The sequence below is a fragment of the Ascaphus truei genome, chromosome 21, assembly GCF_040206685.1.
Source record: "Ascaphus truei isolate aAscTru1 chromosome 21, aAscTru1.hap1, whole genome shotgun sequence".
In the NCBI taxonomy this organism is placed as follows: Eukaryota; Metazoa; Chordata; class Amphibia; order Anura; family Ascaphidae; genus Ascaphus; species Ascaphus truei.
The window spans coordinates 18,848,899-18,863,392 of record NC_134503.1 but is presented as its reverse complement, the minus strand read 5'-3'; the positions used below and the strand labels follow the sequence as shown (position 1 = coordinate 18,863,392).

Genomic DNA, 14,494 nt, shown 5'->3' with positions numbered 1-14,494 from the left:
CCTTAATAGTGCATTTTATTTATTTAAGTTTGGGGATTTACGATCGACATTACACAATTCCTTTAACAATAGCATCTTTTTATTTTCGCCTTTACTTATGCGTGTGAGAATTAAGGTATACCTTGTAAACTATTATAGGCAATACTGTCATATTAGTCCCATTTACATATAGGACTAATCTGATACGCTTATTTGAATATAGGTTTTAAGATATAAATTGTGCAATCAAATAAAATCCACATCAGTGGAGGTGAAGTTTCACCTCTTTTAGAGAAAATAAGGCTTTGTTCAAGAGGTTGAGTGCAAGCATTATAGGGATTACGTTCTCCTTTTTTTCTGAAACTTTTTCCAGTTTCACGTTGAAAAGCCACTATAATCATCCTCACACAGATGAGACCCAAATAGTCAAAAACCCGTCTGTCTGTGAGTAGGGCTACTGGTTCTGCACTTCTTTAACCCAGGCTGTGCAAAAAAGCTGTGTAATACAGCAGGCATAGGCTTATAGGGGTTGTCCATGTTAAAATGGATAAGAAGCAAAAGGTGACACTGTGTACTCATTATGATCAGTCTTGATAAAGTTCCAAGGTAGGACCGAAACATTGATCCCTTTTGGAATATTTGTTCACATGACCATTGAAGTGCCACGTATTGTTTCATACAAACGTAACATCCCAGAGATTACAGGATATCCCGGGTGAGGAACTGTGTTTTATGCACTTTACTCACCAGTAGAGAGTGGAAACTTTCGGTTTACCCACCTTAATTCCTTGTTGCTTTAACAGAAAAGAACCAAAAAAAAAATGTCTCCTTAAAATATACGTACTTGGGATTTCACCTTTAACCAACAAAAGTAGCGACTCGCGCAGTAATTTAAGGGAGAAGCAGAGAAACAGCATAAGGCCGCGGATATAGTAGACGGTGTGTGTGGCGTCGCGCACTTCCTGCTCCAGAGGCGATCCGTGGCCTTGGGATTGGGGAGACGCGATGCATCTGTCCAGTGGAGTCGCACTGCGCCGAGTATTCCTGCCTCAAAGTTTCAACTCGAGGAGCGAAGGACATCCCACGGCAGTAATAAGTGAGCAACGTTGTCTCACTTAGCAACATTGTCTCACTTAGCAATTTCTGCATGAACCAAAGCACAAGGGGGTTTAGCCTTTTACACAGGAGGTTGCGAAGAATCCTTGCGCTGCTTATTTTCCTGGAAACATATGTTCTACCAAGAGCAAACCCAGGCAGGCGCTATCTTCACTGTAACCAGTCCCCTTGTTATTGTTTTGCTTGTGATGGCTCCTAGACCGTCTGGGATTAATTGAAGGAATACTCCGTCAATTTATTAAGAAGATTATTTTTTGGATTGCATAGACGACGCACACTGAGAGCATTCAGAGAATTTAAGGATAGTAAAGGACTGAAGATACGCGAGGATCTTAAAAAAATAAATAATTGAAGTAGCTAATTCAAAACCAGTTTTCACTGCAGAGTGGGAGCAGTTTCAGTAGAAGCCTTAATGTGGAACACCTCTGCACTTTTTATGAACTTGGTCGGGCCACCTCTTCCCCTCTTCAACCCAGAAGTTGATGTTGAATCTTGGCTTCTTCTGTGAAGGTGCCGTACTGAGGAAACTGCATGTACTGAGGAAAAATAACATTGATGGATTTAGCCATACCCTCAGTTCCAAAGTCCAATTTCCAACACTGATTAATATTATGCTATGCATAAATAGAGCAATTCAGGCACAGCAATTTCTTGGCTGAGGAGCTTGCAATCTAAATGTTGCTAACGTGCTTCATGAAGCATGCAGGCATATGCTGACTTATCTAAGGTAGTATGGTACTAGCGCTGGGTCTCACTGCTGCCACCTATCGGCTCCCTACCAGTGGTGCTTCTAATTCATTGTAAACCTAATGGAGATGTAATGATCCAGAGCCAAACTCGTAGCACATTGTGAGTCAAAACAACGCTTTACAATGCTCACTTGTAAAAACAGCCCAGTGTGAGCTGATTAAAGCAGTGCATTGCACACCGCTCGGGTAGAGGAGGGGTTAATGATGAGGCTACTCTTTCCAACCAAAAGGTCAAATGTCATTGGTTTTCAAGAATATTTGAAAGAGTGTAACACATTTTTTTTAGAACTGCCCCTATTTGGACCAAAATGAATCAATGTTGGTGTCATGTTTAAGGTGGTAAATCCCAGTGAGAAAGATAGTAACCTTTAAGGGACGAAATCAGTGAAAGACGGGGGTTTTGTGCAAAAAAGTGGCATTTTAATGGAAAGTGCTGGTTTTTAGCAGCGAGACTACCTTAAAGTCACTTCTGAAGCCAATAATCAAAGGACTGAATCCAAATCAAAAAATGGAAGTTGGATCCATTAGAAAATGTAGGTGCTTCTGAGTATTTGTAACTACTATTTAAGTTGCTTTATAACCACTGATACCTGGAGGACAGGAGTTCATTTCCTTTCTCTACTCACTCTTGTCTCAACACGTGTTCCATCACATCGCCATCACATCACCATATATATAACATTGTTGAAATCAGACACTCTCAGGACCAATAGATTAGAAAAAATGATTTTATTTCAATGAGATCAACGTTTTGGGTCCTCTCAAGGACCTCGCCCAAGATAAATTCCGTCAGTAACCCTGACGAAGGTCTCAGTGCAGACCGAAACATTGGTTGTTTGTATGGCCTTCTAAATACACTTTTTCTGCCACTTAGAGTGTAAGCTCCCCGGGGCAGGGATTTCCTTTCCTTTGTCTGACTGTTGCGATTATTGTATTATAATTCCCGGTACTGTATTGCTTTTCTAAAGCACTGAGTACACTGTGGGCGCTGTATAAATAAATATATACATACTTATCTGGGTGATGCTGCCTGTATGATCCAGTTCGGCTCTGCTCTGATCATCACGGTTGCAGTTCTGGATGATGTGGGTTAATTAACCCTATGCGTGCACACACCAAAACATCTCAATGATTTACTTTGTGGGTGTGTGTTGAGTTTCTTTATATTGTTATGTTTATTACTGATGCTCTATGTATGTACTGTATGGTGGTCCTCAGCAAGATGATAAACAATGATGTAGTCCACCAGAAGGAGAAACCTGTGCCCCCCACATTAAATGAGCTGAAGGAGAAGCTCAGTGATAAGTGGTCTTGTTACTCCTTTTCCACTGAGTGAATCTGGTTTGAATCTCGGTGTGAGCTCCTCGTGAGCTTGGGCAGGTCACTGTATCTCCCTGTGCCTCAGGCATTCAAATTAGATTGTAAGCTCCACTAGGCGGGGACTTAATGTGCTTGCCAAATTCTATATACAGGACTGAGTACATTGTCATTACTACATAAGAAAAATATTGTTAATATAACTATTAATATTTTACATGATTGGGAGCTGACACTCTTTTTTATTATCCAACTCTGGGAGGTTCTCCAGAGGTGTCAGTAGTAATTTCTTTGATTTAAATTTTGCTCTAAAACGTATGAAAATCAGCGCTTATAGTGCCGGAGGACTGGACCACGTTCAGAAGAAGACCTTCCCCTGGTCAAAGAGCAAAATTCATATGATGTTCCCTGAACGTTATAAGTGACTCTAGGTTCTGGCCCTTCTGACGTGAACATCATAAGGGCACCCTATGGGTTATAGATTAATTTTATATGTTCCGTTAATTCTTGGGAAGCACTTGCATCTTAACCCCTTAGGTGCCAGAAGACTCGTCAAACAATCAAGAGGTTAATGGACCACTCCTTATCTTTGTTTCTCCAGAGCCTCCAGTTGATAAACAGCAAGAACACCGGGCATGGCCTTCAACCAGAGATTTGCTGGGCTGCGCCTTCGAGAACAAGGTAATTAAACCAGCGTCCTGCCCCCAAAGTAATTTTTTTTCTTCTTACCTCATATAAAAGGTACCGATTACTGTCACAAAATCCTACAAATTTAGCAACCGGGATTCCCAATAGGAAGCCCTGACATCTACCCATGTCGCAGCCTTTTTTTGGCCGCATCCCGTGTGGCTGACCCAATCTGCCATTTTTCCCCCCCCCGTAAAATATTCTTATCACCCCATTACCTCGGGGGTAAAGAACCGGGGAGTTGACGGAGGTCAGAGGACTAGAATCAGGCCGCTGTTTCAGGTAATTGACATATTAAGGAAAGGCAAAGGTAATTTTATTGCTTATATTCCCTTATAGGGTTTTTGGTGTGTTCATCTATATATACTTTAGAGATTGATTTAGGAGTTTGAGTGTGCAGGATATAGTTTCAATTCCTTATTTTCTTGGGGTTTTTTTTTTAACTCCATGTTTGATTTAGTGATTCACCTAGTACCTCAGTATGATAATATGTATTGATTAGTTTGATATTATAGTTGGGGGATAACTCGCAGGTCTCTCCTTTTCTGTGTGCGTAATTTACAAATCAACATTAAAACCACACAAACATCGCCACCTGCTGTTTGAAGTCAGCAATTGCTCTTGCCAAAATCTGATGTTGGGTGTTTTGGTGAACACCTGTACTAGGAGACGAAAAACAATGACATATAATCGTTTAGGGTTTTGGGAGGTTAGTATAAGCACTTCAATGCCTTTTGCCTGAATGTTTCACCATCACTGGACGGAGGAACACCTTCGCATATAACCAGAGGACGTTCTAGGTATTTTTTACGACTGGGACAAGTTCCACCAACTGTGCCCCTGCCCCCCACCCCCCCTTTCTCTCTCATAAATGATGGCTGAACTTCAGTGGGCATATTCTTAAAGCTTCAAGATCGCCGTTCCATGCCATCTGGCCTGGATGCCCCATTGAAGTCACTAGAGTCTCAAGGTCAGATTGCACGGAACGGCAAGCTCAGAACTTGGGAAATATGCCCCAAAAACTCTACAAAAAAATGGAATTCTGTGCCCCCTATCAGGCTGCTCCCCAGGACAGCTTCCCCGCTGGCCCAGCCCTAGTTTCGCCTCTGCATGTAACTAATCTTGGATCTTCTAAAGGTGCTGATTTGAACCAGTTTGAGAAGGATTTCCTGGCTGCCCATAATACTTATCGGAAACAGCATGGGGTGCCTCCTCTCCAGCTCAGTCGAGAACTCTGCAGATCGGCACAAAAATGGGCCGATAATCTGCTGTCCATCCGAACCCTGAAACACAGCGGGACTGAATACGGAGAGAACTTGTTCTACAAATACAGCTCCAGTGCCAGAGAACTGGCAGGTACAGTATATGATTCATACCACCAAACTCCCAATATTACCTATAAGTCAGTAGAAGGCAACGTATGCTCACTGGTCTACAAGGGCAACCATATCACACCCCTAAATGGGGAGTTAGACAGGGAAAATATTTAGCAAGCACCCATTGGTCATGTGACCATGCACACCATAGTCACATAGTCGCATTAGGGTCATGTGAACCAAGGAATTTTTTTTTGGGGGGGCGCACTGTGCAATTCCTTTTTCACACTCACATGCAAATGTCATCGAGTTTGCAAACACTTCATACATCTCTACTTGCCGGGAAAAGGAAAGAGACTGTGGTGTCATCCAATCAGAAGCTGCAATGTCATCTAACGATGATGTTAGTGCTTTCTATTGGTCGGCAGAGTGAGGCTGACCTCAGTAGCCATATTATTTATCCCGGACAAGAATTCTTGTAGAGGGGAATTTAACAAATGAAATATCTCAGGAACCAAGGGGATCACCGTATCTTGCATTGCCCGGATCAGCTCAGGGGGAACCCTTGTTGCAAATAAGGTTAAAAATAACAAGTGTTATGTGTGTGTAATATGATGCAGAACAGTTCTAAATATTTTTTTATTTTCCGTCTACTAAGGTCATGTGCCGGTGGAATCCTGGTACAGCGAGATTAAGAATTATAACTTCAGCAATCCTGGATTTGGAGGCAACACAGGTAAAGCGTCATCACAAAGAATCCCTACGGCACAGAATACTAAACAGTGCTAAGCTTTCATATTTCTTAAATTGGCAGGGGGCTGGAAATATACTAAGTGCAGTGGCATGTTTAATAGGTTAAATTACAATTTTAAACATTTCCATTGCAAACAAAAGCTTTGGAAGGTTTTTTTACAATCTGCATCTAATGTCTTTTGCCGATAAGACTGTCAGTTTTCAAAGTCCCAGACAGATTTTTCACTTTTCTCTGTCACTGTTTGCAAGGCAATTATAACGCCATCATTAGGCTAAAAGAACAACGTGAGTAGCTGATGTTCCAGTTCAATGTTCCCAGAGAAAAGCAGAACATTAATTGTTCACACGATAGAAATAAACCGGCTTCGATACATACTGCGATTGTTTGTTTCAGGAAAAATGACAAAGAATCCAAACTTCAGTTATTGATTGGAGTGATATATATATAGATATTATATATATATATATTGTGACATACGGCTTACTCCGGGGCTCCGCCGTCTGTCCGGGACTGTTAGAACACGGTCTTTTAGGGTAGGTTAAATGATGAGACGTCACGTACTGTTCCTTTAAACAGGCTATGCCTGGTTTATTCAGTCCCAGGCACTGAGACTGCCACAGTTTAAACAGAAAACAAAGCCAAACAAAAAGCTGCTCGTCTGAGCGATAACTTAAACTTAGATGTCCCTGACTCAGAGTTGGAAGTGGCTTGTCCACTTCCACCAACAAAATAAGTACCTTTGCAGTCTTTAGACAAACTAACAGAATGAATGAAGCGATTTGGGAAAGAGGCTTTCTCACCCCTCTGCAGTTCAGCAGCCTTCCAGGCTCTTGGGCGGGGCTCAGAGGAAACAGGAAACAGGTCTTATATACCTGAACTCTAATCAGCATGACAGGTGACAGAAAACAGGCAGCAGACAAACTGTGGAATGGAGTGCCTGTACCACGAGGCTGCCCTGTTCAGCTTAGACAGGACAGAAACTGTTCAGTATCCTGGGAGCCCTGTATATGGAGTTTATTACCAACCCCTGGTTTCTGTCACATATCCTCCCCCCCAGCTCAGACCTCGAGGGGTGAGCGACCATGGATATTAGGGAGTGCATCCTTGACAACCCGTCGGCATTGCCATGTTTGTGCCCCGACCTGTGTTCCACAGAAAATTTAAAGGGCTGTAGGCTTAGGAACCACCTGGTCACCCTAGCGTTCTTCTCCCTATTTTGACACATCCAGGTAAGGGGTGCATGATCTGTGACCAATCGGAACTTTCTCCCCAACAGATAATACTTGAGTGTCTCTACAGCCCACTTTATTGCGAGACACTCTTTCTCGACTATGGAGTAATTTTTCTCCTGGGGATTTAGTTTCCTACTTAAATAAAGGATGGGGTGCTCCTCCCCTTGAGACTCCTGGGAGAGTACCGCCCCCAGCCCTACCTCAGATGCGTCGGTTTGGACTACGAACTCTTTGGAGAAGTCAGGTGTGACCAACACTGGTTGGGCACAGAGAGCTTCTTTCAGGCTTCTAAAGGCCTGTTCGGCTTCGGGGGACCACTTTACCATTAGCGGTCCTCTTGCTTTTGTGAGGTCGGTTAGTGGGGTTGCCTTAGTTGCAAAATTGGGAATAAACCTCCTATAGTAGCCAATTAACCCCAAAAAGGTCCTTACTTGTTTTTTTGTGACTGGCCTTGGCCAATTTTGTATCGCCTCTACTTTGAGTGTTTGTGGTTTGAGTAACCCTCTACCAATAGAATACCCCAGATACTTGGCCTCCTCCAGACCAATAGTGCATTTAGCGGGGTTAGCAGTTAGTCCAGCAGACCAAACTGCGTCGAGCACAGCTTGGACCTTTGGAAGGTGGGACTGCCAATCTTCACTATGGATTACCACATCATCCAGGTAGGCGGCAGCGTACCGAACATGTGGTTTTAAAATTTTATCCATCATTCTTTGGAATGTGGCGGGAGCTCCATGTAAGCCAAAAGGCAGCACCTTATATTGAAAGAGGCCGTCTGGGGTTGAGAAGGCTGTTTTTTCTTTTGCCCTTTCTGTGAGGGGAACCTGCCAGTACCCTTTTGTTAGGTCTAGGGTTGTGAGATATCGGGCTTTGCCCAGTCTCTCTACAAGTTCATCCACCCTGGGCATAGGATAAGTATCAAATTTTGACACCGCGTTTAGTTTCCGGTAGTCATTACAAAACCTTGTTGTACCGTCTGGCTTTGGGACTAAAACTATAGGGCTGTTCCACCCACTTTGGGATTCCTCAATTACGCCTAGTTTTAGCATTTTTTTAACCTCTAAACTTATAGCCTCTCTCTTGGCCTCTGGGATTCGGTACGGTTTAAGGTTAACTCGGACCCCCGGTTCAGAGACTATGTCATGTTTAATTACGTTAGTTTTACCTGGCTGTGTAGAGAAGATTTCTTTGTTCCTTCTCACTAAACTCTGGACCTCTCGTTTCTGATGCACGGACAGTGTTTCAGCTATGCTAACCTCTGGGTCAGTTTCTTGATTCTCTGACGGACCTGGGGGTACTAGGGTTAACAAAACCTCTCTATCTTTCCAGGGCTTGAGTAGGTTTATATGGTAAATTTGCTCAGGTTTCCTCCTACCTGGCTGCCTTACCCTATAATTTACTTCTCCCACTCTTTCCAAGACCTCATATGGCCCATGCCATTTAGCAAGGAATTTACTCTCCACGGTGGGAACCAGAACTAGTACCCTATCACCTGGAAAAAAAATTCTGACCCTAGCACCCTTATTATACGTATTCCTTTGTGCTTCTTGAGCTTTCTCCATGTGTTCCCTCACTATGGGTAGGACTGCAGCAATGCGGTCCTGCATTTGGGCAACATGCTCTATTACACTTCTGTAAGGGGTAACCTCGTGTTCCCAAGTTTCTTTGGCTATATCCAGTAAGCCCCTTGGATGTCGGCCATACAATAGTTCAAACGGGGAGAAGCCTGTGGATGACTGGGGAACTTCCCTAATGGCAAATAACAGGTATGGTAACAAACAGTCCCAGTTTTTCCCATCCTTATCGACCGCCCGGCGTAACATGCTCTTTAAGGTTTTATTGAACCTTTCCACTAAACCATCTGTTTGTGGATGATAGACTGAGGTTCTGAGATGCTTGATTTTTAGGAGTTTACATAGCTCTTTTGTTACTTGGGACATAAATGGTGTTCCCTGGTCAGATAAGATCTCTTTAGGAATTCCGACCCGGGAAAACAGAAGTACTAACTCTTTTGCTATGTTTTTAGCAGAGGTGCTACGTAGGGGAACTGCCTCCGGATATCGGGTAGCATAATCTAATATTACCAATATATGCTGATGTCCCCTAGCAGACTTTATTAGGGGTCCTACTAGATCCATAGCAATCCGGTCAAATGGTACCTCTATTATGGGAAGGGGTACCAATGGGCTGCGGTATGCTTTGAACGGGGCGGTGATCTGACATTCTGGGCATGAGGAACAATAGTTTGTAATTTCTGCCAGAACCCCAGGCCAATAAAAGCTTCGGAGAACCTTTTCTTTTGTCTTTTCCACCCCTAGGTGTCCCCCCAATGGATGACTATGTGCGAGGTGTAATACTACGTTACGGAATGTCCGTGGTACCAACAATTGTTTAGTTGTAACTGATTTTCTTTTATCAACCCGATATACTAGGTCGTTCTCTACCTCGAAGTAGGGGTAAGCAAGTGACCTATCTGGTTGGCCATGAGTACTATTCTGGTCCCGTATATTTCCCCTTGCTACCGCTAATGTGGGGTCCTCCCACTGGGCCTTCTTAAAACTCCCAGGACTGACCTCTAGGTCAGCGAGGGTCTTATCCTGTACTGGGGTGGTAAGTGCCTGATCAACATCTTGATTTGGGGTATTCCCTACCAAAGTAGTGATGGGGAAGGGAATTTCACAGCACTCCTCCTTTTCCCCCTTCTTATTTGGGCCCTCGTCAACCTCCATTTCTGAAAAAGGGAAAGGATTTGTTTCTTCTAACACTTCGTTATGGTCTGCTATTGAACTCTGGGCGCTATTCTGAGCTGGGGACCACATTTTTAGAAAATGGGGAAAGTCGGTCCCTATTAACACATCATGTGCCAGTTTGGGTACAACACCCACCTTGAAATCTAAAGAACCAAATTCTGTTTCAAAAAAACATCAACAGTGGAATATTCATGATTATCCCCATGTATACAACAAATTGCCACTCTTTGTGAACGGTTTACCTGTTTCTTCTTAATGGGCAACAGGTATTCGGACACTAGTGTGACCATACTCCCAGAGTCAAGAAGTGCCCGAACCCTCTTACCATTAACCTTTACAAATGCCCACAGATGGTTATTCAAGGGGTCCTCTGGGCTAGGGCCCATACATTGGGACAACAGCGAATAAGGTTCCACGCTGTTGCATTGCATGGGCTCATCATTTAGTGGGCAGATTTTTGCTGTGTGGCCCCTCTCATGACAATTTACACATTTAGGTACATAGTCTGTGTCCCACTTAGAGCCTTTTCCCGGCTCCCCATGTTGGCTATTGCCCTCAGTGTGCGAACCACTGTTGCTGGAGCGGCGTGAAGGTGGTCGCCGCTCTTCAGCGCCCCTTAACCCCGGTACCCTTTTACCGTCTCTGGAAGAGTCCTGGAACCTCGGATAGTGGGGTTGCTCCACGACTGTGGGTTGCGGGTGCTCTTCTGCTGCACTGTACCTTTCTACAAGGGCCACAAGCTCATCCGCATTGTGGGGGTCACTCCGACTGACCCAACGGCGTAAGGCAGAGGGAAGTTTCCTCAAGAACTGGTCCATGACCAACCGTTCCACGATGTGGCTTGCTGAGTTGATCTCGGGTTGTAGCCACTTCCGGGCGAGGTGGATGAGGTCATACATCTGGCTTCGGGTGGCTTTATCCATCGTGAAGGACCATGCGTGAAACCTTTGGGCACGAACAGCCGTGGTTACGCCGAGGCGGGCGAGGATCTCGAACTTCAATTTTGCATAGACGTTAGCTTCGGCTGGCTCTAGATCAAAGTAAGCCTTCTGGGGTTCGCCGCTTAGGAAGGGTGCGATTAGACCAGCCCACTCAGCTTCTGGCCATCCCTCTCTCTGTGCCGTGCGTTCAAACGTGAGAAGATAGGCTTCCACATCATCCGAGGGTCCCATCTTCTGAAGGTAGTGGCTTGCCCTGGTCATTTTCGGAACTGGGGCTGCCTCTGCCAGTGGAAGGCTACTGATAGTCCCCCTCAGGATCTCGAGTTCCTGCTGTAAGCCCTGAGCGAACCGCTTTTGCTCCTCTCTCAGCAGGCGGTTTGTCTCTTGCTGGTTTGCATTAGTCTCTTGCTGGGCTATTAACAGCTGTCGCTGGGTTTCACTCGCCTGTTGCTGGGCTTCATTCGCGTCTTTCTGGACAGCGACATTGCGTACCAGCGCACTCACCACGTCTTCCATCTTGTTTGGAGAGAGAGAAAAAAAAACCTTCTTTTTTTTTTTTTTTTTTAAAGTTCTTTAACCCCCAGACCTTTCAGTGTTCTGCCCGCATTCTCCACCATATGTGACATACGGCTTACTCCGGGGCTCCGCCGTCTGTCCGGGACTGTTAGAACACGGTCTTTTAGGGTAGGTTAAATGATGAGACGTCACGTACTGTTCCTTTAAACAGGCTATGCCTGGTTTATTCAGTCCCAGGCACTGAGACTGCCACAGTTTAAACAGAAAACAAAGCCAAACAAAAAGCTGCTCGTCTGAGCGATAACTTAAACTTAGATGTCCCTGACTCAGAGTTGGAAGTGGCTTGTCCACTTCCACCAACAAAATAAGTACCTTTGCAGTCTTTAGACAAACTAACAGAATGAATGAAGCGATTTGGGAAAGAGGCTTTCTCACCCCTCTGCAGTTCAGCAGCCTTCCAGGCTCTTGGGCGGGGCTCAGAGGAAACAGGAAACAGGTCTTATATACCTGAACTCTAATCAGCATGACAGGTGACAGAAAACAGGCAGCAGACAAACTGTGGAATGGAGTGCCTGTACCACGAGGCTGCCCTGTTCAGCTTAGACAGGACAGAAACTGTTCAGTATCCTGGGAGCCCTGTATATGGAGTTTATTACCAACCCCTGGTTTCTGTCACAATATATATATATATATATATATATATATATATATATATACATATATATATATATATATATATATATATATATATATATATATATATATATAAAGCAGAAAATAGCCGTGTTAGTCCAGTTGCGATAGTGCAGAATAAATGAGTTCTTCAGTATTAGGTGATACCTTTTTTTATTGGACTAATAATTTATGTCATAGGACAAGCTTTCGAGAGTTATCCTCTCTTCTTCAGGTCAGCAGTACTGATATACAAAGGATTCAATGGCTAAAACAGTGTAGTGAGAGGGGGAAAAAAAACCCCCATAAATATTTGCTGTAGATATGGTAGGGTGTTAACAGTGTTTGAAGCCAGGGGACAGTGTCAAAGAAAGGTGGGGAGGGGAAGGGATGCTGGGGGGGAGAGAAAGTGTGGATAAGAATTGAGGCAAGCAGGATAATTACAAACAATTTTGATAGGGTGTGAGAAAACCCATGTCCGCATTAAGTCCTTTGGTTTTGGTGTCAAAGAGTCTTATCATTCTGAGTTCAAATGTTTTCCGTTCTTGGGTGCTTTTAAACATTCCATTGAGGATTTTGATTTTTAAATAATTTATGGAATGATCTGGTTGTGAGAAGTGATGCCCCACAGGTGAGCAGTATCTTCCTTCTTCGTGATGGAGTATAGAGTGTCTGTGCATATTCATTTTTCCTTGTAGTTTTTGGCTGGTTTCCCCAATGTAGCAACCTTGGTCACATTTGTTGCACTGAATCATATACACTGTATTCCTGGATGTGCAGCTGTATGATCCTTTAACATTGAATGTTCTATGGTTGTGACTGGCTGTGGGATCTTGGCAAATATGTTTGCAGAGTTTGCAGCGTTTGTTGCTGCACGGTTTTGTGCCATTATCCATGTCTTTCAAATCGTTGTGAAGTTTTCTGCTGACTAATTTTTGTTTGAGGTTTGGTGGTTGCCGGAATGCAAGAATGGGAGGTTTGGGAAAGATTTCTTTTAATGTCGCATCCTCTGTCAGCATGGGTTGCAGATCTTTGATAATTTTTCGTATACCATCTAGGGTAGGGTTGTATGTGGTCACTAGTGGTATGCGTGTGGTAGGTTCTTTCTGTCTGTATTGTAGCAGGTGTTCTCGTGGGGCTTTCAGTGCAGATGTAATAGTTTTGGCAATGGTCTTTGGTTTGTATCCCTTCTGGCTGAACGATTCGGTCAGGGTTGTGAGATGCCTGTTTCTGTCTTCAGTGTCAGAGCATATGCGGTGATATCTTATAGCCTGCTGTGTATGATACCTTGTTTGGTGTGAGTGGGATGAAAGCTGGAGTTGTGGACGTAACTGCATCTGTCAGTTGGTTTCTTGTATACAGATGTGTGTACTTTGCCATCTTTCAGTGTTACTGTAGTATCTAGAAAGTTTATTAGGTTTGCCGAATAATTCATTTTGAGTTTAATTGATGGATGGAATGAGTTCAGGGACTCGTGGAATTGTTTTAGGTTTTCTTCACCCTCTGTCCATATTATAAACAGGTCATCAATCTGTAGTATTTGTAGGGTTTGTGGAGGCATGTAGTTAGGAATCTTTGTTCAAGATTTGCCATGAAAAGATTGGCATATTGCCTATATATATATATATATATATATATATATATATATATATATATATATATATATATATATATATATATATATATATATATATATATATATATATATATATATATATATATATATATATATATATATATATATAGGCAAAAGTGGTGTAATTGTCGGGCAAAACAAATTGCACCAGGTCGAATAAAACATCCTAGTGATTAAAATGGGATTTTTAATTGATACATATGCCCCATAATGAGGCTGCTGTATGGGTGATTGTATTGTAGATTGTCCTTTTGCGCCCTCTACTGGTGAAACACCAGGTTGGCGCTTAGACCTAGATGCATCAAACCCTATTAAATAGGAATTAATAATCGCACCCGGTAACAATTAAATGACGCCTTTTTTTACCTTAAGGTTATTGCCCAAGTCCCCAACATTGCTTTCAAAATGAACAGGGTGTGATATGGAGTTTTCCCACCGAGAATAGGAGTTAATTACCGTTAGCTCATGCAATAGGAGAGGGCAATGTTAAATACTTATACCACCGTTTGGTTATGTAATAATGTATTAACCCTATGGCAGATTAAATTTTAACCCCTTTGATGTCTGCGACTACTAATGTAATGTAAAGTACAGGCACCAAAGGGGTTAATAGCTTCCTAACACTACCCTACTAACCACTAAGGCAAGCAAGAGGTTAGCCCATCTCCCTGCGGCACGACCGCGGACATGCTGTGGGCCAGGGCTGCTGGCGTGCTGTGGCACCAGCCCATGGACCCACCGGTTCACCGAGCATTTTCCCAGTGTCCCGATGGGCCAATCTGCCCCATTCACACGCCCACCTACCTTGCTGGTGGTCGGAGGTCTCTGG

The 14,494-nt window shown here is 43.5% G+C and overlaps 1 protein-coding gene across 3 annotated transcripts in view; it reads left to right on the top strand.

Annotated features, from left to right (window-relative positions):
• The window catches only part of LOC142472277 (uncharacterized), a 114,028-nt gene that overhangs the window by 37,497 nt on the left and 62,037 nt on the right, over nt 1-14,494 (top strand). For all 3 annotated transcript variants that reach the window (XM_075579244.1, XM_075579242.1, XM_075579243.1), the window contains 3 exons: nt 3,763-3,842; nt 4,986-5,204; nt 5,823-5,900. In XM_075579244.1, coding sequence (XP_075435359.1) covers nt 3,797-3,842; nt 4,986-5,204; nt 5,823-5,900 — 343 coding nt within the window. In that variant the 5' untranslated portion in view covers nt 3,763-3,796. The remainder of the gene's footprint in view (nt 1-3,762; nt 3,843-4,985; nt 5,205-5,822; nt 5,901-14,494) is intronic.